At 45.4% G+C, this 25140-nt stretch overlaps 1 protein-coding gene and 1 pseudogene across 6 annotated transcripts in view; one reads left to right on the forward strand and one right to left on the reverse strand.

Annotated features, from left to right (window-relative positions):
* Positions 1-25140, reverse strand: part of LOC147432315 (Galactose oxidase/kelch repeat superfamily protein) — an 80159-nt gene that overhangs the window by 35879 nt on the left and 19140 nt on the right. For all 6 annotated transcript variants that reach the window (XM_086492280.1, XM_086492281.1, XM_086492278.1 and 3 more), the window contains 2 exons: positions 7267-7381; positions 6373-6461 (listed from right to left, as the gene is read on the reverse strand). In XM_086492280.1, coding sequence (XP_086348406.1) covers positions 6373-6461; positions 7267-7381 — 204 coding nt within the window. The remainder of the gene's footprint in view (positions 1-6372; positions 6462-7266; positions 7382-25140) is intronic.
* LOC147432316 (uncharacterized) lies at positions 19897-20954 on the forward strand (annotated as a pseudogene).

Consider the following 25140-nt stretch of genomic DNA (forward strand, 5'->3'; position numbering starts at 1 on the left):
GGTAACTCGCCTAGCAGGCCCTCTGAGAAGCAATCGACATGAGAGTGAAGAAAATCTTAGCGTTCTTTATAAAGTTTAGACATATTAGTCCTATCCTCATCACTCAACTCTTTCATAAAGATCAAATAAACAAACAAACTGGATTTCATTAACTTTGAAATGGCTGAAGCCGATACAATAGGGACAGACTGGCCCTTAAGTTTAATGTCAAGTACAATGGTTCTTCCCCTCTCTGTGGTCAATGTCGCTTTCCTCGCCCGATAGCCGACCGTTGTTCTTGTGGTACCAGGGAATTCCCAAGAGAACATCACAACCTTCCAAAGGCATTATGTAAAAGTCCTCATGCCCCAAATACCCCTGACAATGCAACCGAAGTTTGCCAATGATATCCGCAAGTGGTCCCATCCGATCGGGAGTGATCTCGAGCCGCGCCGCCAATTCCAGTGAAATGAAGTTGGCCTTGGTTCCCCCATCAAAGAAGATCAAGGCATCTTAGCGTTCTTTCACTTTGCCCCAAGCTCGGCAAAGTTATGTACTCTCGTCCATCGTGCTGGGATTGGTACTCGCGCAATCTAGAACCAGTCCTGTTTTCATCTTGAGTTTTCTTCCACGGTCCTCAGTTGCTCTCAAACTCTCAGGCTTTTCGTCGTCCTTGTCGTTTTGTTCTTTTTGTGCCTTTTTAGGGCACTTCGCGGAGATATGTCTTTCCCCGCATCCAAAGCACTTCCCTTCCCTGATGAAGCGAGCTCACTCCTGAGGAGTAAGCTTGGGTCGTGCATCTTTCTTTTCTGGGTTGCTCTTCCTCTTTCTACTTTCATTTGTCGAAGTCTGTTCGGCTCTTTGTGTCATGATCTCATCGGTGGGGTAGGTCAAACTGCCAGAGTGAATGGCAAAACCCAGTTTTGCATGACTCATCAAGTCCTGAATAGAAGCTGACTTCTGTTCCAAGCAGTGATCTCGGATCTCTATAGGAAGACCCAAGGTAAACCGCTCAATCTGTTCCTTGAACGAGATCTTCTTAAATGAAGAGGCGGGTAGAAAAGAGCTCCTGAATCGCTCGCAATAAGCGTCCACTATATCCTTCTTGGTCATCCGAAGATGGTTCCAAGCAGTTCGTATGTTGCGTTCATACTCTCGAGTCAACCAGGAAGAAATAAAAAGCCTCTTGAATTTCAGCCATTTAACTGGCGCAGTCTTGCTTGATAGAAGCGTGGACCACTAAGTTCGAGCATTCCCCTTAAACTAAGAGGCAGCTCTCTGAATCTTAAAGTGCTCTGAGTAACGCCCTTCCGCGAAAGCGATGTCAAACTGCTATACAAAAGACAAAGCCTTCGAAGCATCTCTATAACCAGAAAACGTGTCAAATTTAATTGATTGTCCACCTTCCTTAAACTCTCGGACTTTCTTGCTTTTGTCTTCCAGAAAGTCATATTGGTTGGCTTTATAAAAAAAATTATTTGCATAAAAGTTGTTGTCATCATAGTCTGAACTGTTTGTAGACGAGTCCTCTGTAGAACTATCAATCACGGGGCGAGATTTAGGCTGCTTTGCCTTTTTCTTGCCCTTTCCGAAGCGTTGCTTTTGCTTCGCTTTTTGGCTTTTCGGTCTTCTTCGCTCAAACCAGATGAGCTAGCAGAACTGTCAGAAAAAGAAGAAGAAGAAGAACTAGGTACTCCTTCAAATCGAACACGCTTCTTCTGCTTTCTTGCCTTTTCAAAAGTAGACTGACGACCCAAATATCCTGGGAAGTCAGTGCCCTTCTTCAGCTTTTTGCCGTGCTTTTCAGCTTTGTTCTGCGCGTCAAAAAGCTGAGCAATTCTTGCATCAACCACCTCTTTTAATTCTTTCTCTGTATACTTCTTGAGGTAGGAGGCTTCTTGAGAGCGGATTTGGGGGGTGGTTTTGCGGTCTTCTGCCATTGTGTATGCACCTCATCAAAAGAGGTCTCGCTCATATATTTTGCAAATTTTGGGTCCTTCGTAAAATTGAGCATCATCTTTGTTGTGTCGTCGATCAATCGTTGATGCTCCATCTCTTGACGCTCCGTCGGAGTAGGCCGAGGCGGGGGCCGTACTCCTCGCGTGAATCTTCCTCCCGCATCTCCGGATATAGAGGGAGTCGACTGATCCTTGTCTGAAGCCATAGGTGCCGCTGGAAAAAAAAATTAGGGATCGGATTTCCCGTAGAAGAGAAATCGGCCGTGCTCTGATACCATTGTAACAGACTTGGACACTCCAAGTCAAGAATCTACTGCGACGGCACCAAATAACCACTTCAAAACAGTTCACAGTTCACAATTTATTCGACATTGGCCCCGCGGAGTTTTGTGCCTAGAGTTATTGGCCCCAAAGACTGGCACCCCTTTCGATATTTCTTTTTGTATTAATCTGAGTTCAAAGTACAAGAGTGCGGGCAAGCGCTCACACTCAGACTCTGCGTCCAGATGCTTTGAGTTGTGAGTGGCCTACTCAGATATTTAAAGATTACAAGGGTTGCCAAAAGCAGAGCCCCAAAAGCTGAAAATCAAAAGCCTAAAATTCCAAAAGCTTTTGAAGAATAAAGCCCTCATAAAATAAAGCAGAGGCTCCTTCTTTCTCTCTCTTATGCTTTTTATCAAATAAAGCAAAAGAGTTCTCAATCTCTCTCTTTCTTTTTGCGTAGGATAAAGCATCGCCCAAAAGCTGCCAAAATCTGTCGTACAGCACTGCCACGTCAGCAGTACGGAAAACCACAATCTGCGCCGCATTTTGCGTTGGCGTCCGTACAACCTGCCATGTGTCACCTGCTCCGCACTTTCCGGGACTGCTGCCTCGTGTGTGTGTGTGAGTACCAGGCAGCCACGTCACCCATTTGTCTGCGGGCAGTGTAGGTGTGTTCCGGGTAGCCACTTCATTACTTTGTGACACTAAGCATCTCATCTGAAGTGTCCTAGAAGACTGTCTCAGAGTTGCCTGTTCGGGCATTGAAGTCCCCTAGGAGGATCATATCACCATCCCTAGAAAACTCCCATATATCATCATCTAGTATAGAGAAAGGCGATTGTCCTCTGGGTGCAGCATATAATGATGTACTGGGAGGGAAGTAACATATGGCAATGGATCGAAATCGGCCTGTGTCAGCTCTCAACCTCACCCACATGTATCTAGCATAATCATCTCTCCGTACGATATGTAGTAGTGGCTGTAACTCCTCCCTAAATAGCACTGTTACTCCTCTTGAACCTCTACTCCCATGCTCAGATCTCGCAACTGTCATGTGGGTTGTCTCCCATCTGTATCCCACCACATGTCGCATAAGCTGTCCAGAGGCCTGATGAGTCTCTGAGAAGAAAACAATGTCCCTCTCTCTGAACTGTCCTCAAAGGTACCAATGTCCAACCTCATAGATCCAATACAATTCCAAGTAGCCATCTTCAATGTAGTCCCATAGGTCTCACACCGTCATGTAGAGGGCCGCTCTACAATCACCACACGACCATCTCTATAAAAGGCCGTCTTTCCCTTCTCCCTTGCTGCCATAATCTCTCGCATTGCCTCTCTCATATGCGCAAGCTATGAGAGCATGAGATCATCACCGAGGAAAATACCCGTATTCTTGAGAGTAGGCCTCTTTTTTAGGAATTTCTTCCTCTCTTCCAAGGAGGGGAAGCGTAGTATGAGAGCTCTCTCTTTTGAAGATTCTCCCCGGCCACCACTCTTCTTGCCCACTCTCCATGCCTTTGTGTGTGAAGGCTTGTCCACCAACAGCATGGATGTGAGGATTGTGACCTCTTTTTCCACATTGTTTATGTCCTTGAGACCGGTTACCCTCACATGTAGAGCCCGCATCCTCCTCCTTTGTTCCTCTTCGAGGGTCATGTTAATAAGAGTGGGTGTACAAGGAGCTTCCTCACCTTTCCCTTTCTTGGTGACCTCAATCCATTTTTCGGCCTCTTCTACTTTCTTTCGTGTTGCAGAGATGACCGCGGCCCATGTCTTCTTCTCCTCATCTTCCTCGATAACCCGTATTTCTTCTCTCATGGTATTCAATTTTTCCATCATGGATGGCTGAATTTCGCCTTCTTCGAGCCACCCACTTTTGCTGCAAGAAGTTCACCTTGGAGAGTTCGGATTGTGGCTTCTTGTGAAGCCGCTTGCTCTTCGACGCGAGAAATCCTTTCGCATAGGTTCTTCTTCTCCTCTTTCCATTCCTCATCTTTTGAAGAAAGGTTGCCTCCATCTCTTTCTTCCACTTCTTCACTTCAATTTGTGTTGATATCCGCTTGTTGGTAATCGAGAACTTCATGTTGAGAGGGAGGCGGGATATAGCCACTGGAGAGGCCATATGAAAGGGGGTCAATGGGTAGCCCAATAAAGAGAGACCATGAGAGAGAGAGAGAGAGAGAAAGACTAAAGCAACCAAAAAAATGCAAGAAACTCTAAAAAATAGCAAGAAACGCTTGTGCAATCCTTAAAAACAGAGAAAATCGGCTTCGAAACTTTAAAAACAGCAAAATAACATATTTGAAACCCTAAAAAACAGCAAAAAACAGTGGCGCTTAAAAACGAAAAGAAACAGTTTCGAAACCCTAAAAAACAGCAAGAAACAGAGACGAAACCCTTAAAAAACAAAAAAAACACTGACAAAACCCTAAAAAACAGCAAAAAACAAATTCGAAACCCTAAATATAGCAAAAAAACAATGACAAAACCCTGAAAACAGCAAAAACGAGGTGACGAAACCCTAAAAACAGTGAAAGACAATCCAAACCCCTGAGGAGAGGGAGAGAGAGAGAGAGAGAGAGAGAGAGAAGAAGAAGAAGAAGAGAAGAGAGTTTTAACGTTGTAGGAAACTATCCCAAGAGACCTTAAAGATCTAGCCGACGAGGAGAGTTGAACTCAAGACTTCTTGTTCAAGAGAGAGAGATGAAATGTTATATTAATGTCTTCAAAAGGCCAAAATAACCTATGAGACCAAAAGGTTACATCCATGTGTAACCTTTTGGTCTAGTACAATGGCAGGGGAACATAAAGATAAAAATAAATGAGGGTACCTAGAGTGGATAGTTATGTATGCCATTCTAACTCTAGTACAATGGCAGGGAAACATAAAGATAAAACTAAATGAGGGTACCTAGAGTGGATAGGTATGTAAGCCTAACCTACATCATATCCAGAACCTTATGGAGAAAAACTTAAGTTTGGAAAAGTGCCTCTATCACGATGGAGGAACATTGAAGCAACAATTTTGCCCTCATTATGTCATGAGATCGACGGCCTTGATAGCCTTTTGTGCATCAATAATAGACAAGCCTTCAGTACTACAATTTTGTCTACCTCAGGGGGAGTCAAGTTGGACCATTACAGTCCCATGAGCTCTACTAGTTTTGTGCAGGCCACACCTAGAACTGTGGCATCCCATATCACCAGCCCACACCTAGCTTGGGTATCCAAGTAGGTAATGCCAAAGGTGATCACTTCAAATAGCCAACAAATGAGCCCAGGTAGGATTCTTGAACCGCGCCTAACTCTCGCTAGTTCACACTAGCGAGAGTTGCATCACTCTAGTTAGTCTTGTTGGCGGCTAGTTGTTCAATATAGAGCACCTCACCTTCTCTTTTATGTTCTTTTCATGGGAAGTAAAGGCTATTGTTTAGATGGGGGGATTAGCCCAGGAATCCATCTTTTGATCCCCAATCTGGGGTCATGTCTCCTCTCTCTCTGTCTCTTGATTAAGAAAATAACTGTTTCTAAAATTGTTCAGCAATCCTCGCTTGTGGTAAGGTGAAACCTGAAAGAGCGAATATGGACAGAATCCGAAAGGTGAGATCTACCCATGACAGTGAGAAGGGAGCATAGCCCTTATCCCCTTGCGAAAAGGCTGCCCTTGATAGCTCAACCCTCCTAAAACCACCGCCTACTCCAGCATTAATGCACAATTTTCTATGTCCCCTTGTGGCAGGAGAGTCAATGTTCTTCAAACTTCTCTCTAGTCTCTCCTTTACAATGATATGAACCAGCCCCACACCTATATAATGATGTGTCCAACATTAGGCCCCTTTGCATTGCACACTTATGGATCGCACTTGCATGGACTCTTCCTCCTTTGGCACAACTCATTGGTCCCCATCATGCAATACAGTTCATGATAAACTGGTGATAGCATTGCATTTTCCTGTTTTTTCCCTTTATTTTTGTTTGGTAATCACGATTTTGATGTGAAGTTCCAGAATCATAGGTGACATTTGCCCTTCAGAAGACATAAATTCAACTACCCCATCTGTACCATACAAGACAAACTCGATCTAGCTAAAGTTTAATCCCTGGTCAATAAGTATACAATGTAAAAGTTAGCTGAAAAATGTCCTAGAAAAACCATTTTTGAAGCAATGACCTGTGAGGCTGAGGGAGAGTTGACATTTGATTGTGCAACCACACTCCAGGTCATCCTTGCAACATCCAACATAATAGTCTCCAAGCATCCTGTCAGTAATGTATAATCGCAAAGAACATTAAAACTACAACCAGGTTCAAACAGTGATACATGCAAACTTCAGAATGCCACGTTGCTCACATGTCTTTTCATGTGTCTACCATGTTAAAAGCATGATCAAGCACTACTTGGTGACTCCAAGGACCTCCAATTTCTGGAGGCAAGCAAGCATATTATACAACAAAAGCATGTGGCACAATACAAGGCCACAGTCCACTCGCTACAAAACCCTCATGATTGAGTTCTCAAGGTAACAATCAGAGAGGGAAGTGAGTCGATGAGGTGAATTTGCAAAGATGGTTACATTTATGGCAATACAGTAACAACTTATAAGCAACAACCAAAAATCCCTCTTGAAGAAGCTTAAGTCGTCAATAAAGTAGGTTATTTCCCTAATGCGAGCAATCTGTTTACATTGAACTCAATTTTCCCACATAGGTACCATTGAAATTTTTTGATTGATACTGTTTCCTTTCTGTTGCCAAGCAGTCTGTATGGTTGGCTCAATGCCCTTTCTGAGTGCAAAACTATGCTACTTTAGCAGGAAAATCGAGACACATGAATTACGAAAGATCAAAATGTGCCACCAGATCGCTTGTTGAAGTGCAGTATTTTTCCGTATCCAACAAACATATATGTTTGCAAGTGATTACAGAATCACCAAACTACTAAAATGTGACATCATAAAGAGATGGGGCCTTTGAATGATGTCAAGGGCTATGTGCAGTGCACTTACACTTAATGTCAACAACAACGGTCTCTTATATAAACATGACTTGGGGCAAAGAATCTTACTTGTCCCATTAAGCTCTCCTCCTGCAATATACCACTTGTCATTGAACAGCACACTAGCACATTCAGCACGAGGCCCAGGAACCACACCCCTCGTTTTGAGTCGAGACCACTCCATCTGACAATGAATAAGATAATTAAGAAAGATGCAGCAGACATTTCCCCTCTCGGAGTATTGCAGGGGGGACAAGGGGAAAGGGAAAGGAGGGGGGTATTTGGGTTGGGGGGGGGGGGGGGGGGGGGGGGGGGGGGGAACACTGCTTTTTTTTTAGGGATCATTTCGATTTTCTCGGGTTCCTTTTTTGCATTCTGAGATGTTTGTTTTCAATTATTGAGCTGTCTTACAGTTTCGTCCAGTGCGGCTGCTCTAATTTAAATTTTGAGATGAAGGAGAACCAGAGAAGAATCACGGTGCCACAAATTTGACTAAAGAACTTAAATGTTCTAGGATTGATGTACATAAAGAGACTACGGCAGCACCCAAAGCTAAGAACTTAAAACCTGCAAATGGAAAATCTGTGGATTGCAAATGCTTGTTAGATTCTAAGAATTCCCTCTTTCAGAATAATGAATCACATACAAGCGGCATTAGAGAGGACGAGGCCTCAAAGATGAGCTTTCCGCTTTAAATATTTTGAGCACCTTCCACAAGAAGGGTTGCTGTCTTCTTTTCACAAGCGGCCTGCTGCAAATGTCTATGATCTCAATGGTTGAACTCCTTACTGCAATCGGATGTGGTAGATGAGAACTTTGATAGTACAAAACGCTTAATTACTTGGACTTTATTTCAGCTTGTATTGGGTAAAAAGTTTGTTCTTGGAAGTCTTAGCCATGGCATTAAATATCAAGTAAAATGTTGCACAAATAATCAAGTGTCAGACGCAATGGAATTGAGAGAGCACACAAAATTGAGCAATAACATTATCCATATCCTTTTCGTTAACCTTGTGTCAGCAGATGCAAGTTTACGTTATTGATGATTCTCAAAATGAATAGATAAACTTAATGGAGAGATAAGTCTCTCAATCTATGCAGGCAGACCTATGCGGAGAGATGGAGATCAGCTTTAAAGAATAATAGACGTATGTATCAGAGATGCTGATCTGATAGAGAGAGTTAGAAAATAAAGAAAGAAAGAAATATCTTTTTATGTCTATTAGAGGCTGAAGTCGGTCTAAGAGACAAATCGAATATACATGTGTGTTCCTCATCCATCAAGAAAGGACAAAAATACAAAGTAACAAAATGTGGTCAAGTGGTAAAAGGGGAGGGGGTGATTCATGGGAGATACATGGTATATGTGAGAGAGAAGAAGAAGAGAATGAAGAGAATTTTAACGTCGTAGGAAACTATCACAAGAGACCTTAGAGAGAGAGAGAGAGAGAGAGAGAGAGAGAGAGAGAGAGAGTAATGAAATGTTACATTAACGTCTTCAAATGAGACCAAAAGGTTACATCCATGTGTGACTCTAATACAATGTCTCGGAAACATAAAAATAAATAGGCATACCTAGAGTGGGTAGGTATGTAAGCCTACCTCATCATCATCAGCATCACACAATACATCATCTCAAAACATATGGGGAGGGGATACAATCACATGAGGGCCAATGAGGTGTACAATGGAGAGAGTGTACAATGGTGATCATCCCGTGAACTCTCTCATGGGTCTCTGCAGTATGGCCTCAATGTCCATAGTCAGCTCTTTCAACTCAACCAAAAAGTTTGTGCTAGATGTCGCTCAACGATGCTCCATAGCCTCCGATGTAGACCTCATCTACGATATGAAGATCTTCATATCCGCGGGCATTGTGAGCAACCAAGCTGGATGGCTTGATCAAGAAGGATACCCCAATGAGGGTGTGACTAAGTAACCTCTGGTGGGCCATTCCAAGTAGTCCCTTTGTAAGAAGTAGTGATTTGCTCTCCCTGGCAAATTAGGCATAATATCTCCTCTGGGGGTATACCTCTGTATCGGCCAATCTCTATCTCCAATTGGTGAGATGAGATGCGTAACTGACCAATCACACATTTAATGCCATGAGATAGGTGGGTGTCCTTATACTTGGGACGTGAGATAAACCCATCATCTGTTGTGTGGAGAGGATGGTCTCGATGAAAAGCCACACACACACACAAAGAGGAGGAGGAGAAGGAGGAGGAGAAGAAGAAGAAGAAGAAAACACACCTCATGGGCCCCAGACAACCCTCTCAAGGGCCCCCCACCCCATTACACGAGTGATATTTATTATCCATTGCATAAAGAAGATATACCACAAATGATATACCTCAATGCATGGAGAGAGTCGACTCTAGCAAGATTAGTGCCATGGAAACTCATGAAGATAAAGCACCTCCGGGGCTGATCTGATGCACCGATCTGAATCGACTGAGGATGTGGGCTGATTTGCAATATGGGACTGATTTGCACACCAGCACCATTGTACGAATGATGGGCAACCTTCCTTGCAAGGAGACCCTCGTTGCATTTTTCGTCTTAAGGCATCTACACAAAGGCAATGTGATCATGCAACCACATCCGAGGTGCAGGCTGTGGAGAGATGTTCCATGATCTTTAGAGAGCAGCCACACCCCAAGGAAGCCTTCACCCATGTCTCTCTCCCTCCAGATCAGTTCTCTAGTCAAAAGGATATGCACCAGAGCCTTGCTTTCAAAGCAATCTAGGGGTTGTTGCCCATGTTGAGGCCGAGCTAGAGGTTTTGTTTTGCAAGAGCAAATGGAAGTAGCAATAGCAGTTCTGTGTACTAGGGGTCTATCCAGTGAGGGCACGCCACATATATGGCGGACCACCCTTGGGCACTTGCAATATGCAGCTTTGTATCAGCATAGAGAGCATTTCTTACAAGATCAGTGGCATTCATACACAGCTTATGGGAGCTCCGATGAGATCGTTATGCTCGTCTAGCTTTGGAGTCCTCGTGGCACTTGATAGCACAGGTTTCAATATTCTCTAGATGCAACCCCCCCCCTCTCTCTCTCTCTCTCTCTCTCTCTCTCTCTCTCTCTCTCTCTCTCTCTCTCTCTCTCTCTCTCTACACAGGTTTCAATATTCTCTAGATGCAAACCCCCCCCCCCCTCTCTCTCTCTCTCTCCTCTCTCTCTCTCTCTTTTTCTCTCTCTACGCAGTTCCCCCCCCGCCCTCCCTCGCCCCCTGACTGCTCGCCCTCGCCCTCGCCCTCGCCGACGACTGCTCGCCCTCGCCCTTGCCCCTGATTGCTCGCCCTCGTCCTTTCCAAAGGTGCTCGTCCAAGCTGCTAGTCCAACAAACATTTTTCGCCCTTTCCAAAGGTGCTCGCCCAATAGGTGCTCGCCGCTCGCTGTCAGGTAGAGCTGCTCGCCTTCAGGTAGACACGAACAGCAGCAAGGTGAAGTTGCAGCAGGTTGACACGAACAGAGCACATACGCAGCAGGGAATTTTAGGGAATTTTCAGAAATTGGCTGCCAGGTCCAACAATTTTCCAGCAGCAGGGAATTTTTAGGAATTCTCAGAAATCTGCTGACAAAATTCCAGAAATACAAAAAACCCCAGAAAATTCAGAAATTCAGATAGCAGATTTTCTTGGCAGATCTCACACGATATTGCAAAAGCGCGCAAAATGTATGCTTGATGCGGGAGATAATGTATGCGTAATGTGGATGCATATGTGCGCTTAGTGGCTTAGTGGCTATCGTTTTCCGGCGACAATTAAGCATGAGGAAGCTAAACAATAACGCCGACCCCCTAGAGGATGCCATCCAAAAGTGCAAAGAGGAAATGACGAAGACCATTACCAAGATGAACCGAAATCTATTGGGCACAATAAAAATGCTCGAAGGACGCGTTTTAATTCAAGAAAGCAAGATAAATGCACAAGAAGATCGGGTGACGACTTAGGATGAAGAGATTGCGTCACTTAAGAAGGATCTCGCCGAAGCACGATCAAGAAACACACTGGAAGAGGGCAAATTGCAACCTTCAATAATCGAAGAAATCAACACGATCAAGGAGCAAGTACGGGCAATCAAAGAGGGAGAAGAGAAACACAAGGAGATGACGACTTCTTGGGTAGATGTTCTTACAAAAACTCAACAGAAGGCAGATGAGGCCGAGAAATGGATCGAGGTTTCCAAGAAAGGAAAAGGCAAGGAGATAACGCCCACGTCCACACCCACTATCATTAATCTGACACTAGAGGAGGAGCAAAGAAGACGTGTGCACGCTTTACATGTGAGAATTTGCGGTCTTAAAGACAAAGACAATGTGGACGAGGAGGTAAAAGAACTCATGGCCTTGATGGGGGTTCATGATCCGACGCACACAAGAGCCAGGAGAGTGGGCAACATAAAGAAAAATGGAAGCAATGGGGAAACCTCAAAAGAAACAGCACTCATCCTCCGTTTTCCCTCCATGGAACCGAAGAAGTCCTTCTTGAAGAAAAGGCCAACTCTTAAAGAGACGGGCATCTTTCTCGGGGATGATCTTACCCTCTCGCAGATGGCTCATATGCAGGAGGTAATGCCGGAGATTAGAGCAACAAGGGGAAAAGGCAAGATTGCCTTTTACCGAAATGGAAGAGTGGTAATACTAGAGCGACGCTCCACATGATGGTGCGAGACTTATGGGACCACACTCAAAATGGCTTCATGGAATTGTAATGGATCTATGCGTCTTGATGTGGGTGCTTTTGAGGATAGTTTTACTGGAAGAGACATCATCTTCTACTCTAAGACACATCAGGCCCCTAGGCAATCCCTGCCTCACATCAGTGGATACAGATGGGAGACAGCTTACAGACAGGAGACGCGATCAGAGCACAGAGGACGGGGCTCAGGGGGAGTGGCAGTGTTATTTAGAGAGGATCTGCAGCCAATGATACATATAGCCCGCAGGGATGAGCAGGCTAGGTACATGTGGGTGAGATTGAAAGCAGAGACAGGCAGATATCTTTACATTGCTATTTGCTACTTTCCCCCGAGTACGTCAGTCTACACATCACCCAGAGGATAGTCCCCCTTTTCTATTTTGGATGATGACATATGGGAGTTCTCTAGAGATGGTGACATTATCATTCTAGGGGACTTCAATGCTAGGACTACCCATCACCAGACAGTGTTCTATGATACTTCAGAGGAGATGCTGAGGGAGCTAGATGTTGTTGAGACAGGCTTGTCCAGACTATCGCAGGATGTGGAATATACTGAGTATGGACGGCACCTAATAGATATGGGCACTGCACATATGGACTCGCCATCTTGAATGGCCTACAGAGGTTTCCTGCTGCGGGAGGTTTCACATGCTTCCCACACAGACATGGAGCGAGCACAGTGGATTATGTCATGGCACAGCCGAATCTCATCTCTAGCATCCAGGATCTCACAGTTGGGCCCAGACCGGTTGGGGTGGCAGTGGATCATGCTCTTGTGTCGATGACCATCTCCTTCCAGTTCAGTGTAGCACACAGGCCACGGGTAGCAGCCCCTACTCGCTACATCTTCATGCGGGAGACGGACTCTGTATACATAGACGGGATCTACAGACGATTATGCACTCAGGAACCAAGGCAACCACTGGAAGAGCTTACTACTATACTGACACAGACATTACATGATGTAGCAGCAGAGGCATACCCACACACCCTGCCTGAGCAAAGACGTCGTTCAGGGAGCATGCCTCAGAACAGCTGGTATGATGAGTGCCGCCAGACGAGAGCTAGACTTCAGAGGGAGGTACTTTTGGGGGACATCACTCACAGACAGTCACAGATTGACTTACGACGCCTGGTGCGGCTGAAGAAGAGGGCATTTTTGGCTCGACTAGAGCAGGATCTGTACCAATTATTCTTGAGTAGGACTCACGTGAGGCGTGGCGGCTCTTGCATGAGCAATCCCCCCCCCTGCTGTTACCTCTACAGAGACCTGGGGTCAGTACACATCATCTTTGTACACAATACCTGGACAGTCGCCCCTTTCCGAACCCCCCGATCCATGCCCACACACGTGCTTTTTTCACCGCTGAGATGGTGAAGAAAGCCATTGACAGCATGAGGACTGGGATAGCATATGATGATGATGGCCTAGTGGCTGAGCATTTCATACACGCCAAAGATCTACTAGCAAAGCTTCTAGCACTTATGTTTAATCGTGCCATGTGTGAGGGCTTGCATGATACTTGGAGCCTATCTACGATTGTACCTATCTTCAAGTCAACAGACCCTATGGAGCCTGGGAATTATCGCACTATCATGATTGGACACACACTCGCACGGTTGTATGCATCCATTCTTGAGCAGCAGTTGAGTAGATGGGCAGAGAGGGAAGGAATACGTGCAGATGGGGAGGCAGGGTTCAGGAGAGGCTTCTCTACTCTTGACCATATCTTGACACTCTGGGCCATCATCGAGGAGGGCAGATCTCATGGGAGACGAATCTATTGTACCTTTGTGGACTTCCGCAAAGCCTTTGACACAGTACCCAAAGCTAGATTGATGCGCAGACTACAGGAGATAGGAGTACCCACAGAGCTCATTTGGGGGATCATGGCATTGTACATATCAGTAGTTGGACATGTACGCACCCCTGAGGGACTATCTACACCGGTTCACTCCACTATTGGGGTGAAGCAGGGTTGCGCGCTCTCTCCTACTCTATTCGGTATGTATGTAGATGAGGTTTCTAACTACATTGAGAGCGATGGTGATAGAGGTGCACAGCTGGCAGGGACATAGATCCCACTTTTGTTATATGCAGATGATATTGTGTTGATCTCCGAATCTCCGGAGGGGATGCAACGTCACTTGGATGCTTTGCATAGATTTTCCCATGAAAGTGGTTTGTCTGTCAACCTTGGTAAAACCAAGGTTATGGTGTTTAATACCACCCCACAGTGGATCAGGAGGTCAGCACCTACATTCACATATGGCCAGGAGACTGTGGAGTACACAGATGCTTACACTTACCTTAGAGTGGTTTTTAGCGGACCGGCATTCTCACTCAGGAGAGCAGTAGAGACCAAATTGACTAGAGCCCGTGCAGCATTGGGTAGATTGGAGAGGATGTGTTCACAGGTTCAGTTTCACGAGCCTAGGACGAAGCTCTGGCTCTCTAACACCTGGGTGGCTTCTGCATTGCTCTATGGAGCCGAGATATGGGGACCTTCATTGGATCATCACGGGGGGTCGGGTCACACTGATGGATGGGGGAGCATGGAGAAACCTCTGATCTCTATGATCTCACGGCTCATTAGAGCCAAGGCATCAGTACCACATGCCATTATTCGAGCAAAGCTAGCGGCCACCCCATTAGTGGTTGAGGCGCTCACCAGATCAGTCTCCTTCATACACAGCATGTGGGAACTTCCTAGAGACACATATGCTCGCATTGCACTTGAGTCCTCTCGACAGTTAGCCATGCAGGGAGATACAGCATGTTGGTATGGGGAGATGACATCATGGTTTCAGGCGCATGGGTTCAGCATAGACAGGTTGCCACCCTTCCAGTACTCATTGGATGCACCATCTCTCACTCTTACACAGTCCGAGATCACCAGGCTCATCCGTCAAGACCTGACCCAGCTAGACACCAGGAGGACATGGATACAGCCGGCGTAGGAGTTGGGCACGAAGATGGCTTTCTACAGAGAGCATCTTCTCCAGCTTACGGAGGATGATTTTATGACGAGACCCAGATACATGGACACCTACTTGTCTCATGGGATAAGATGTGCTATTGGCCAGTTACGCACATCTTCTCACCAGCTGTGGATTGAGACTGGGAGATACAGCGGAGTACCAGCAGAGGCCAAGACTTGCCCCTTGTGTGAAATGGAGCCTAAGACAGAGTTGCACTACACATGCCACTGCCCCGTCTACTACGAGATACGAGGCCACTTCCATTGCTTGTTCAGAGAGGGTTTTGGACCACTGTCCAGAGTCATGGGATATGAGGATCAGAGATGCTTGGGTTTGTTCTTGCTCGAGCTGCACAGACACAGAGACCAAGGTAAGTTTGCAATGTACGACTAGTTACTTTCTAGATGTTTGAACGGCCACTCATAATCTTTGTTGGTTGTAGTATAAGTCATACACAACATCATGGTGTAAAGGTAAACATTTTAGGGTGTAACGGATCGACAAAAAGCGTTTTACTCAAGATTGTGGAATCATTGCAAAATTTGAACAGTCTAGTCAACGACGGTCCTCTGATGCAAATCCTGTGGTGGCGGAACTCACTTACTTCGGCACGCTACAAGAGATTTTGAGGATCAATTATACAGGATTTTTTGTCGACTTGTTCGACGTGCAATGGTTCAAGATAATCATGGATGGTCGCAACGCTACTGTGCGTAGAGGAGAGTCTGGTTTTCTTGAGGTGGATTCAACTAAGAAAGGGACTGACCTAAGAGACACTTTCGTACTACCCGAGCATTGTGAACGTCCCATGTGCATCGATGATGATGATGACAATTTTAGTCTTACGCTTTTAGGGTTTTGATTTTAATTTTTTAGTCTTTCACTTTACTTCATTTTATTTTAGTACCTAAGCATTGGATTAGATTCACACTAATTGTATCCGTTTTGACTCAAATGTAATTTTAACCTTTGAAGGTGTTTAGTGTAACATTTTATTTCATTTAATTTCTTGCTCTTTCCCCCTCGACTGCATCTGACACCTCCACAATTGTGCCCTCCCCCCGTCCGAAACTACTTATAGAAGCGGACATCAACAAAACTCTTCGATGACGAATGCAATACTTTCTCGGATGACGATCGATTCCAGGCATCCACGTACAGTGACGATGATCATGATAACTTTAATGCGGCAGTTTCAAGATTTTAGTATTAATATTTCAATCTTTTATTGAACTTCATTGTACATGATGTGCATATCCGTTTAGAAGCATCAATTTTCAGCCAGCCCTAAGCGGTTGTTCTACCTTTGCGGACCTATTATCCAAGACAAACCCCTCCCCTACAGCTCTCGGAACATACCTCACCCGCATACTTGAGCATCAAAAGACACTCATAGGAACACAAAAAGAGAATAACACACACCACACCATACACCCCCCAGAGGGGAGACTATGTATCACTTTGAGGTCCCATGGGTCATTTCTGGGCCCCCGCGGACGTTAATACCAAATCAAATCAAATCAAATCAAATCTCTCTCTCTCTCTCTCTCTCTCTCTCTCTCTCTCTCTCTCTCTCTCTCTCTCTCTCTCTCTCTCTCTCTCTCTCTCTCTCTCTCTCTCTCAGGAGATCGGTACCTACTGCTCAGGAGATTGTGGAGTATACACATGCATACACTTACCTGGGGGTAGTCTTTACTGGGCCGAGATTTTCTTTGAGAAGAGCAGCAGAGACTTGACTAACTAGAGCTAGTGCGGCTCTGGGAGGAATGGAGAGGATGTGTTCGCAGGTCCAGTTCCAAGAACCTAGGACAAAGTTATGGCTCTTTGATACTTTGGTTGCCTCTACTATGTTATATGGGGTGCAGGTTTGGGGACCTTCTGTAGGCCAGGATGGTTGGAGGCGTATGGAGAAGCCCCTGGTATCTATGATCTCTTGGCTGATTAGAGCCAAGGCTTCCGTACCGCATGATATCATTCGAGCGGAATTAGCTGCCCCCCTTATGGAGATTGAGGCGCTTACCAGATCAGTCTCCTTTGTACACAGTCTGTGGGATACTACCAGAGACAGATATGCCAAGGTGGCTCTAGAGTCCTCCAGACAATTAGCTCTTGATGGGGATACATCATGCTGGAATGCACAGATGGCATCATGGTTTCAGACACATGGTTTCACCATGGACAGGTTGCCTCCTTTTCAATACTCTCTACAGGCTCCCTTGAGGTCTCTGACGCGGGTAGAGATTAATAGACTCATTCGTCAGGATCTGATCTAGCTGGACACGAGGAGGACATGGATAGAGCCGATACAAGAGTTGGGCACAAAGATGGCTTTCTATAGAGAGCATCTTCTCCACCTCACGGAGGATGGGTTTGTGATTCGACCTAGCTATATGGACACGCATCTTTCTCATGGTTTGCGTTGTGTCATTGGCCAGATACGCACGTCCTCACATCAGCTCGAGATTGAGACTGGCAGATTCAGAGGGACACCAACAGATAGCAAGATATGCCGCTTATGCCATCTAGAGCCAGAGACAAAGGTACATTACATATGTCATTGCATAGTGTACTATGAGATACGAGGCCGTTTTCATTGTCTATTTAGAAAAGGTTTTGGGCCTCTATCTAGGGTCATGAGTTATGAGGATCAGAGATGTCTTGGGCTATATCTACTTGAGTTACACAGACATAGAGAAACTTTACTGAGGAGAGCTGAAGAGACACAACCCCAGAGACAGATCACAGATTTCTTTACACTAGATATTGTATACCCAGAAGAAAAGACAGAGGAGCAGCCAACAGTGGAGAGGTCTGCCCGCACTACTGGCATTCTCATAGACCTCGCGAGCATTGGAGCTAGGGATCTAGTCGACCCCGATGGAGAAGAGGAGCTACACAGTTTCGAAGGAGGCTACAGCAAAGGATTCGAGCCATACTTTTTCGTCGTCCAGAGTGCAGATGAAGATGGATCTCTATGAAGATGGATCTCTACAGACTACTTCCCTCCCATATTGTCTACACATTGTACTGCTTAGTTCACACATTTCACGCCTTTCACCTTTCACACCTATCAGCTTAGTTTAGGATTCCGCAGTATTTATATTTTGTTATCCTAGTTTAATTTAATTTGTTAATCTGACTTTGTATCAGATAAACCGCATTGTAACTTTCTGGTCTCATAGGTCACTTTGGCCTTTTGAAGACGTTAATATAACATTTCATTTCATTTCTCTCTCTTATGGTTGGACACACATTGGCACGGTTGTATGAATCCATTCTTGAGCAACACTTGAGTAATTGGGCGGAGGGTGAGGGTGTACGAGCAAAGGGTCAGCAGGCCGGTTTCAGGAAGGGTTTCTCCACTCTTGATCATATTCTGACACTCACAGGCATCATATTCTGACACTCACAGGCATCATTGAGGAGGGCAGGTCACATGGGAGACCACATGGGAGACGGATTATTGTAGCTTTGTGGATTTCCGCAAAGCATTTGACATGGTGCCAAGAGCTCGATTGATGCGCAGACTACAGAAGGTGGGGGTGCCCATAGAGTTGATTTGAGGGATTATGGCTTTGCACAGATCAGTGATGGGACATGTACGCACTCCGGTAGGGGTATCTGATTTAGTTCTCTACTATTGGGGAGAAACAGGGATGCCCATTGTCTCCTACTCTATTTGGTATGTATGTTGATGAGGTGTCTGATTACATTGACAGAGGTGCCCAGCTGGCAGGGACGTGGATCCCATTGTTGTTATATGTTGATGCTATTGTGTTGATATCTAAATCACCAGAGGGTATGCAGCAACATTTGGATGCATTACACAGTTTTGTAGAGGATAGTGGATAGTGTGTAAGCCTTGGTAAAACCAAGGTTATGGTGTTTAACACCACCCCACAGTGGATCAAGAAATCAGCACCTACTTTCACATATGATCATGAGATTGTGGAGCATACAGATGCATACACTTACCTGGGGGTAGTCTTTACTGGGCCGAGATTTTCTTTGAGAAGAGCAGCAGAGTCACGCTCTTCTTCAAAGGCGTGATTAGCCACCTGCAGCATCCTCTCCGCAGCGTCGCATCAGCCGCTCAAATAACGCAAGTGGCAAGCTCTGCATCACTGGCCACCTGCAGCATCCGCTCCACAGTGGCGCACTCACCTTCAGAGGGCACAGAATGAGCGCCAATTCAAGCTCTTAAGCTGGCGCTGTTGCGTTTTCTCTACTTGTAGCTGCCTTCAGCGTTTTCTCTGCCTGTAGCTGCCTTCAACAGTTTCACTGCATGTAGCCTTCAACCACGGCAGTGGGTTCCTAGCTTGCTGCTGCATTTAGTGCGCATGCCAGTATGGGCTTCCCTTGCTTTAATGCACGCGCCACCCAGTTTAAAGCACTACTTATTTAGCCTTAGATTTCTTACAGAATGGCATGCCTACAGTGTCGAGTTGCGACATGCTATGCCTCAAACTTGCGACGTGCCATTCCTCAAGCCTCCTGCAGTTAAGAGAGACGTTACGGTCTTCTTCACGGGCCACTAAATACATCCGCGTACCGATTTCATCTGCTGCTCACCAAGGGCATTCTTCTCCACTTCGCAGGCCAGCGTCGCGTGCTCAAGCTTCACGGGCTAGCTTCACCGAATCAGCTTCGCAAGCCAGCTTCACCGAATCAATTTAGCGGGGACTCACCGGCTCTACTTCGCACACTCAACTTCGGAGGCCGCTCTGCTTAGCCGCCTAAGCTAACACTGCACATCAAATGCCGTCTGCAGCTTATACTTTATTTTGCGACTAACACCACACAGCAAATGCCGTCTACAACCACTGCATTCTGCGACTATGGTTCAAGCAACCTTTCACCATTTTATAACCTGCCCACAACCTCAAAGTCTCTCAGCCTTCCTTGACTAATAGTTAGCCGGCAGCTCTCACTTCTTTAACACTCCATAATTCTCTAAGCCCTCCTTTTTTCCTTGACTATTAGTTAGCCTGCAACTGTCACTCCTTATGGGTTACTAAGGCAGTGGAGGACTTTCGCCACTACTTGCGACTTGAAGTTTGAAACTTCATAGTGTGGAAAACCCATCTCTCCGCTTTGCCTGCTTGCTACAGTGTCAACATGGAATCATCTTCCACCCCCGCCCTCCATAGCAATCCCGCACCCTCCTTTGTAACCTCCCCTTTTCTCTCACCATCTAGCTCGGTTGCCGTTTTTTCCTCCAACGGCTCCGGCTTTTCCACCGTCGGCTCCCCCTCACCTAATACCGCTTTTAACTTTCTCGCACCGATATCCTCTTCTTCGACTTTTCCTATCACTCTTCCGGGTTTCGTTTCGGCCTCCACCCTCACGAACCCCTTTGCACTTGTCGCACAACCCAACCCTTCAACTCCCGCTTCCTCCTAGAAGAAAACCCTCTTTAGCACGGAAAAGCTTCAAGGGCTCACGGCAAACCTCCCCGTGGAGGAATTTGATTTCTCTCCTCCTTCCTCGAAAGGTGCCAAAAGCTACGGTGCGCCCATCGGTCTTGGATCTCAAAGGGGAGTGCTCCCCAATCCCTCCCTCATTGCCCCTTTTTCTTTTGGTGCTTTTTCCTCCTCGTTCACTACCTCCCCCTCCCCTTTTCGCTCCAATACCTCTTCTCTTAATCCTATCCTCTCTTCTTCTTCCCTCCCCTCCCTTTCTTCCATCACCAAACCTCAAGAGTTCGACAAAATTGTGTCTGGTTCCTTACAAGAATTCAAGGCTATTAATCTCAAGCTTTCTAAAGCAAAATCTCACCTCCAAAACCTCCGAGCTAGCAATAAAGCTCCCAATAGCTTGTGCATGAAACCACCACGCCTTGTTTTGGAAGACTCTAGTGCCCAAGCCCTTCTTAACACCAAATTTGTTAGCCTTAACATACAATACCAACTAGATTGTTCCGACGTCTACATACAAGCCCAAACTCTCCTAGTAGATAACCTCCAAAAGCTTTTTAACTTCTTCCATGAGGTGGTAGAGAAACGCCTGGAAGATCTTGTTAAAAAACTCTCACCCATATCCTTCCCTAGAATTCTACCCGAAACTTGGGCCAATCAACTTTCTTCTCTACTAGAGCTAGACTCTTTTGTTCAAAACTCCATCCTACAAGCACATTTGGCAACTTCTATTGAATCAGCGGCTCACAATTAAAGAAAGAGTCCCAAGAGACCCTCTTTGCCGAAGCAAAGGCTCTACCAAAAGAAGATACAGTTAGTGAGCTCGTTCAACATGAGGTCACCACTCAAATGAGTAAGCTCTTCTCCCAAAAGGTGCCTTTAAATCTTTGTAAAACCCCTTCCTCTAAAAAACCATTGGCTTCCACTCCCTCACAACCATGGGCTTCCACTCCCTTGCAACCTTCGTCTTCCTTTGCTAAACATAAATCTCCCTTTAGAAAATAACCCCGCCAACCATTCAAAAAACCTTATAACGCTTCCTCCTCTCCCCCCTCCCCCTCTTACCACCTTTCTTGAAAAAAACCCCTCTTCCTTAGGCCTTCTAGCCCCTCCCATCCAACTTTACTCAAATCCCCCAAATACCCCCTTAATACCCCTCCTTTTTCTAGCCACCCCTCTCCCACCCTTTTTCCTCTTCCCTCTAAATCTCCCCATCTTGCATCCAATCTTCCTAAAAACCCTAGATATTCAAAAAACTTGCGATGGAGGAGGAAGTAGTTGTTGAGCACCCTACTTTGTGGGTCCATCTGCTCTTCTCCAAACCCCCCCTTTTTCCTCTTTTTTGGACCCCTCCTCCCTTTTCACCAACCTACGTCCCCATTACACCACACTCCCCTTATGGCGTTGATAAAAGAAGATTGCCCACTACAGCCCGCTCCACTCCTTCCCCATATGGTGTTGCTAAAAGAAGACTTAAGTATTGGCTTCCTCCTACTAACCCTTCTATTTCAAGGTGATTATTATAGGAAAGCAAACAATTTTTGAGCTAGAAAACAAGGTCACTAACTTGGCTTGCCATTATCTCTCAAAACGCACGCTTTCTCATTGTGAAAAGAAGCTTCTTGGTTTAGGCCTTAAGTATATCCCTCCCCCCTCCCCTCCTCCTCTCTCCTCTCTAAAACAATCTTTTTCTAAATTGGAAAGAAGCTACCAACTCAAGCTCTTTTTTAAAGAAATCTCCCCAACCTCTACTCCTTTCTCCCTCCCCAATGCCACTTGGTACCCACCAGCTCCCTCTCTTAATCTCAGAAATATTTTCTTCTCTCTTTCTTCACAACTTAACAACTTTTGGAAAACTTCCTTCTCTTCTACTCACTTCTCACCCCCTTCCTTTCTAAAGAAAGCCCTTCTTTCCTTAAAAAATGATCCTTCCATTATCATCAAGCAAGCAGACAAAAATTTAGGACCTGTCATCTTATCCAAATCTTGGTATATACAGGAAGCCTCTAGACATCTCCTAGCACCTACACTCCTGTGGAGTCAGCTCCCCTCCCCTTCGTTTCCTCTCTTCTCTCCTCCATTCTTACCAATTGCGCTCTACCTTCTTTTAAAGAGACCTCTTTCTTTTGAACCCAAACCTTGTCCCTTTTTCTTGCTTCCTAAAATCCACAAACCCTCCTTAGTAGGGTGCCCCATTTTCTCTTATAGGGGATATGTTCTTGAGCGTGCCTCTATATAGCTCCACTTGCAGCTTCTCCCTATCCTTCTCACAAAGAGGCAACACCTCCAAGACTCCTTTTCACTTATCAAGGATATCGCCTCCCTTGTCCTTCCTTCTAATGTCCTTCTCTTCACATTTGATGTTGAATCATTATACCCTAGCATTCCCATTCAACAAGGTTTGCTTGCCCTCTCTGTCTCTATCCAACACCATTTTTCCTCACCTAAAGCAAGTCTCATCCTCTCTTTGGCCTCTCTTGTCCTTAACCACCACTACATCTCCTTCCAAGGGAAATGTTGGCGACAAATCAAAGGTACTGCCATGGGTTCCAATTTCGCGGTTGTCTATGCCTACCTTTTTCTTTGTCACTTAGAAGATAGTATCAACCTTCCCTCCCATCCCTCTCTCCTCTTTTTTATAAGATACATTGATGATGCCTTCGGCATTTGGCAGGGCTCCTTTATTGATCTTGAAAAAATCCTCAAGCTTTACGGGTCGCCACTCCAAAACCATATCAAGATTCCCCGATCATTTCTTCCATGGAAGCTTCGATCCTTGACATTCATTTCTTCAATGGACCCTCCTTTTCTCATTCAAGGATTCTTGATTCTCACTGCTTTCAAAAAGTCTTAACGCTTACAACTACATTCCTTGGCAATCTTGGCACCCCACCCACCAAAAAACCGCTTTTATCATTTCAGAGCTTAAAAGATATATCATTAGAGAGAGCTCCGTGGATGGCTTCCTTACCATTCGTGAACGGTTTTTCCAAAGACTTAGAGCAAGCCCCATGCTCTCCTTCAAAACTGCTTCTCCCTTATCTCTTACAATGACAGAGACTCTCTCTTAATGAAGAAACCCAAATCAAAAGACCCCCCCCTTTGTGGTCAAAATTCCCTTTTTACCTTTTACACGCAACCTTAATCTCTCTCATACCTTTATCAAACCTCTCACCCTTCAACTTGGCAACACACCTGAACTATCCCACCTCCCCAAGCCCCTGATCTATTGGCTCAATGCGCCTAATTTCGGGAAGTTGCTAACCAAAAATTCTCGCACCCCTCCTTGACCTCCTTTTCCCGCACCCCTCTTTGACCTCCTAATAAAAACCTCTCCTTCCTTCCTTCCTTCCCCCCCCCCCCCCCCCCCCCCCCCCCCTCTAATGTCAATCTGTATATTTGTCTTGTCCCTTTTTCCTTTTTTGTGCCCCTCAAAAGGGTTATTCTTCCCTATTTTTTCACTTTATGCCTTGAACCATCTAGCCTCTCTCCTCTTGATATTACCCCTCAAATGGTGCTTTTATTTACTTCTATGTACCAAAAGATGCTTGCATTCACTTCTTTGTACCAATGAGCCTTCTATCCTCCTCTTAATCCTCACCTTTTGTACCCACCTTGAGTTCCTAACCCCCAACCCTTATTTAAAAGCCCCCAATCCTTGTAAAAGAATTAACACTACTGAAGAGCTTTATATAGCGAAACACGTTTAGTGTTAATTTATTGTTCTATCTCCCCCCCCCCAACTTTTGCCTCCCCAAATTATTATCTTTTTTTTTCACCTTTTTTTTGGCTTGGTAATGTTCGCTCGCTTCAATTTCATGAAATTCACGCCTTTCACCTTTCACACCTATCAGCTTAGTTTAGGATTCCGCAGTATTTATATTTTGTTATCCTAGTTTAATTTAATTTGTTAATCAGACTTTGTATCAGATAAACCGCATTGTAACTTTCTGGTCTCATAGGTCACTTTGGCCTTTTGAAGACATTAATATAACATGTCATTTCATTTCTCTCTCTTATGGTTGGACACACATTGGCACGGTTGTATGCATCCATTCTTGAGCACCACGTGAGTAATTGGGCGGAGGGTGAGGGTGTACGAGCAAAGGGTCAGCACGCCGGTTTCAGGAAGGGTTTCTCCACTCTTGATCATATTCTGACACTCACAGGCATCATTGAGGAGGGCAGGTCACATGGGAGACCACATGGGAGACGGATTATTGTAGCTTTGTGGATTTCCGCAAAGCATTTGACATGGTACTGAGAACTTGATTGATGCGCAAACTACAGAAGGTGGGGGTGCCCATAGAGTTGATTTGGGGGATTATGGCTTTGTACAGAATCCAGATCAATGATGGGACATGTACACACTCCGGTAGGGGTATATGATTTAGTTCTCTACTATTGGGGTGAAACAGGGATGCCCATTGTCTCCTACTCTATTTGGTATGTATGTTGATGAGGTGTCTGATTACATTGACAGAGGTGCCCAGCTGGCAGGGACGTGGATCCCATTGTTGTTATATGTTGATGCTATTGTATTGATATCTAACTCACCAGAGGGTATGCAGCAACATTTGGATGCACTACACAGTTTTGCAGAGGATAGTGGATAGTGTGTAAGCCTTGGTAAAACCAAGGTTATGGTGTTTAACACCACGCCACAATGGATCAAGAAATCAACACCTACTTTCACATATGATCAGGAGATTGTGGAGTATACAGATGCATACACTTACCTGGGGGTAGTCTTTACTGGCCGAGATTTTCTTTGAGAAGAGCAGCAGAGACTAGACTGACTAGAGCTTATGCGGCTTTCGAAGGATTGGAGTG

Source organism: Adiantum capillus-veneris, chromosome 20, assembly GCF_014529385.1.
Source record: "Adiantum capillus-veneris isolate H3 chromosome 20, ASM1452938v2, whole genome shotgun sequence".
NCBI classification, from domain to species: domain Eukaryota; kingdom Viridiplantae; phylum Streptophyta; class Polypodiopsida; order Polypodiales; family Pteridaceae; genus Adiantum; species Adiantum capillus-veneris.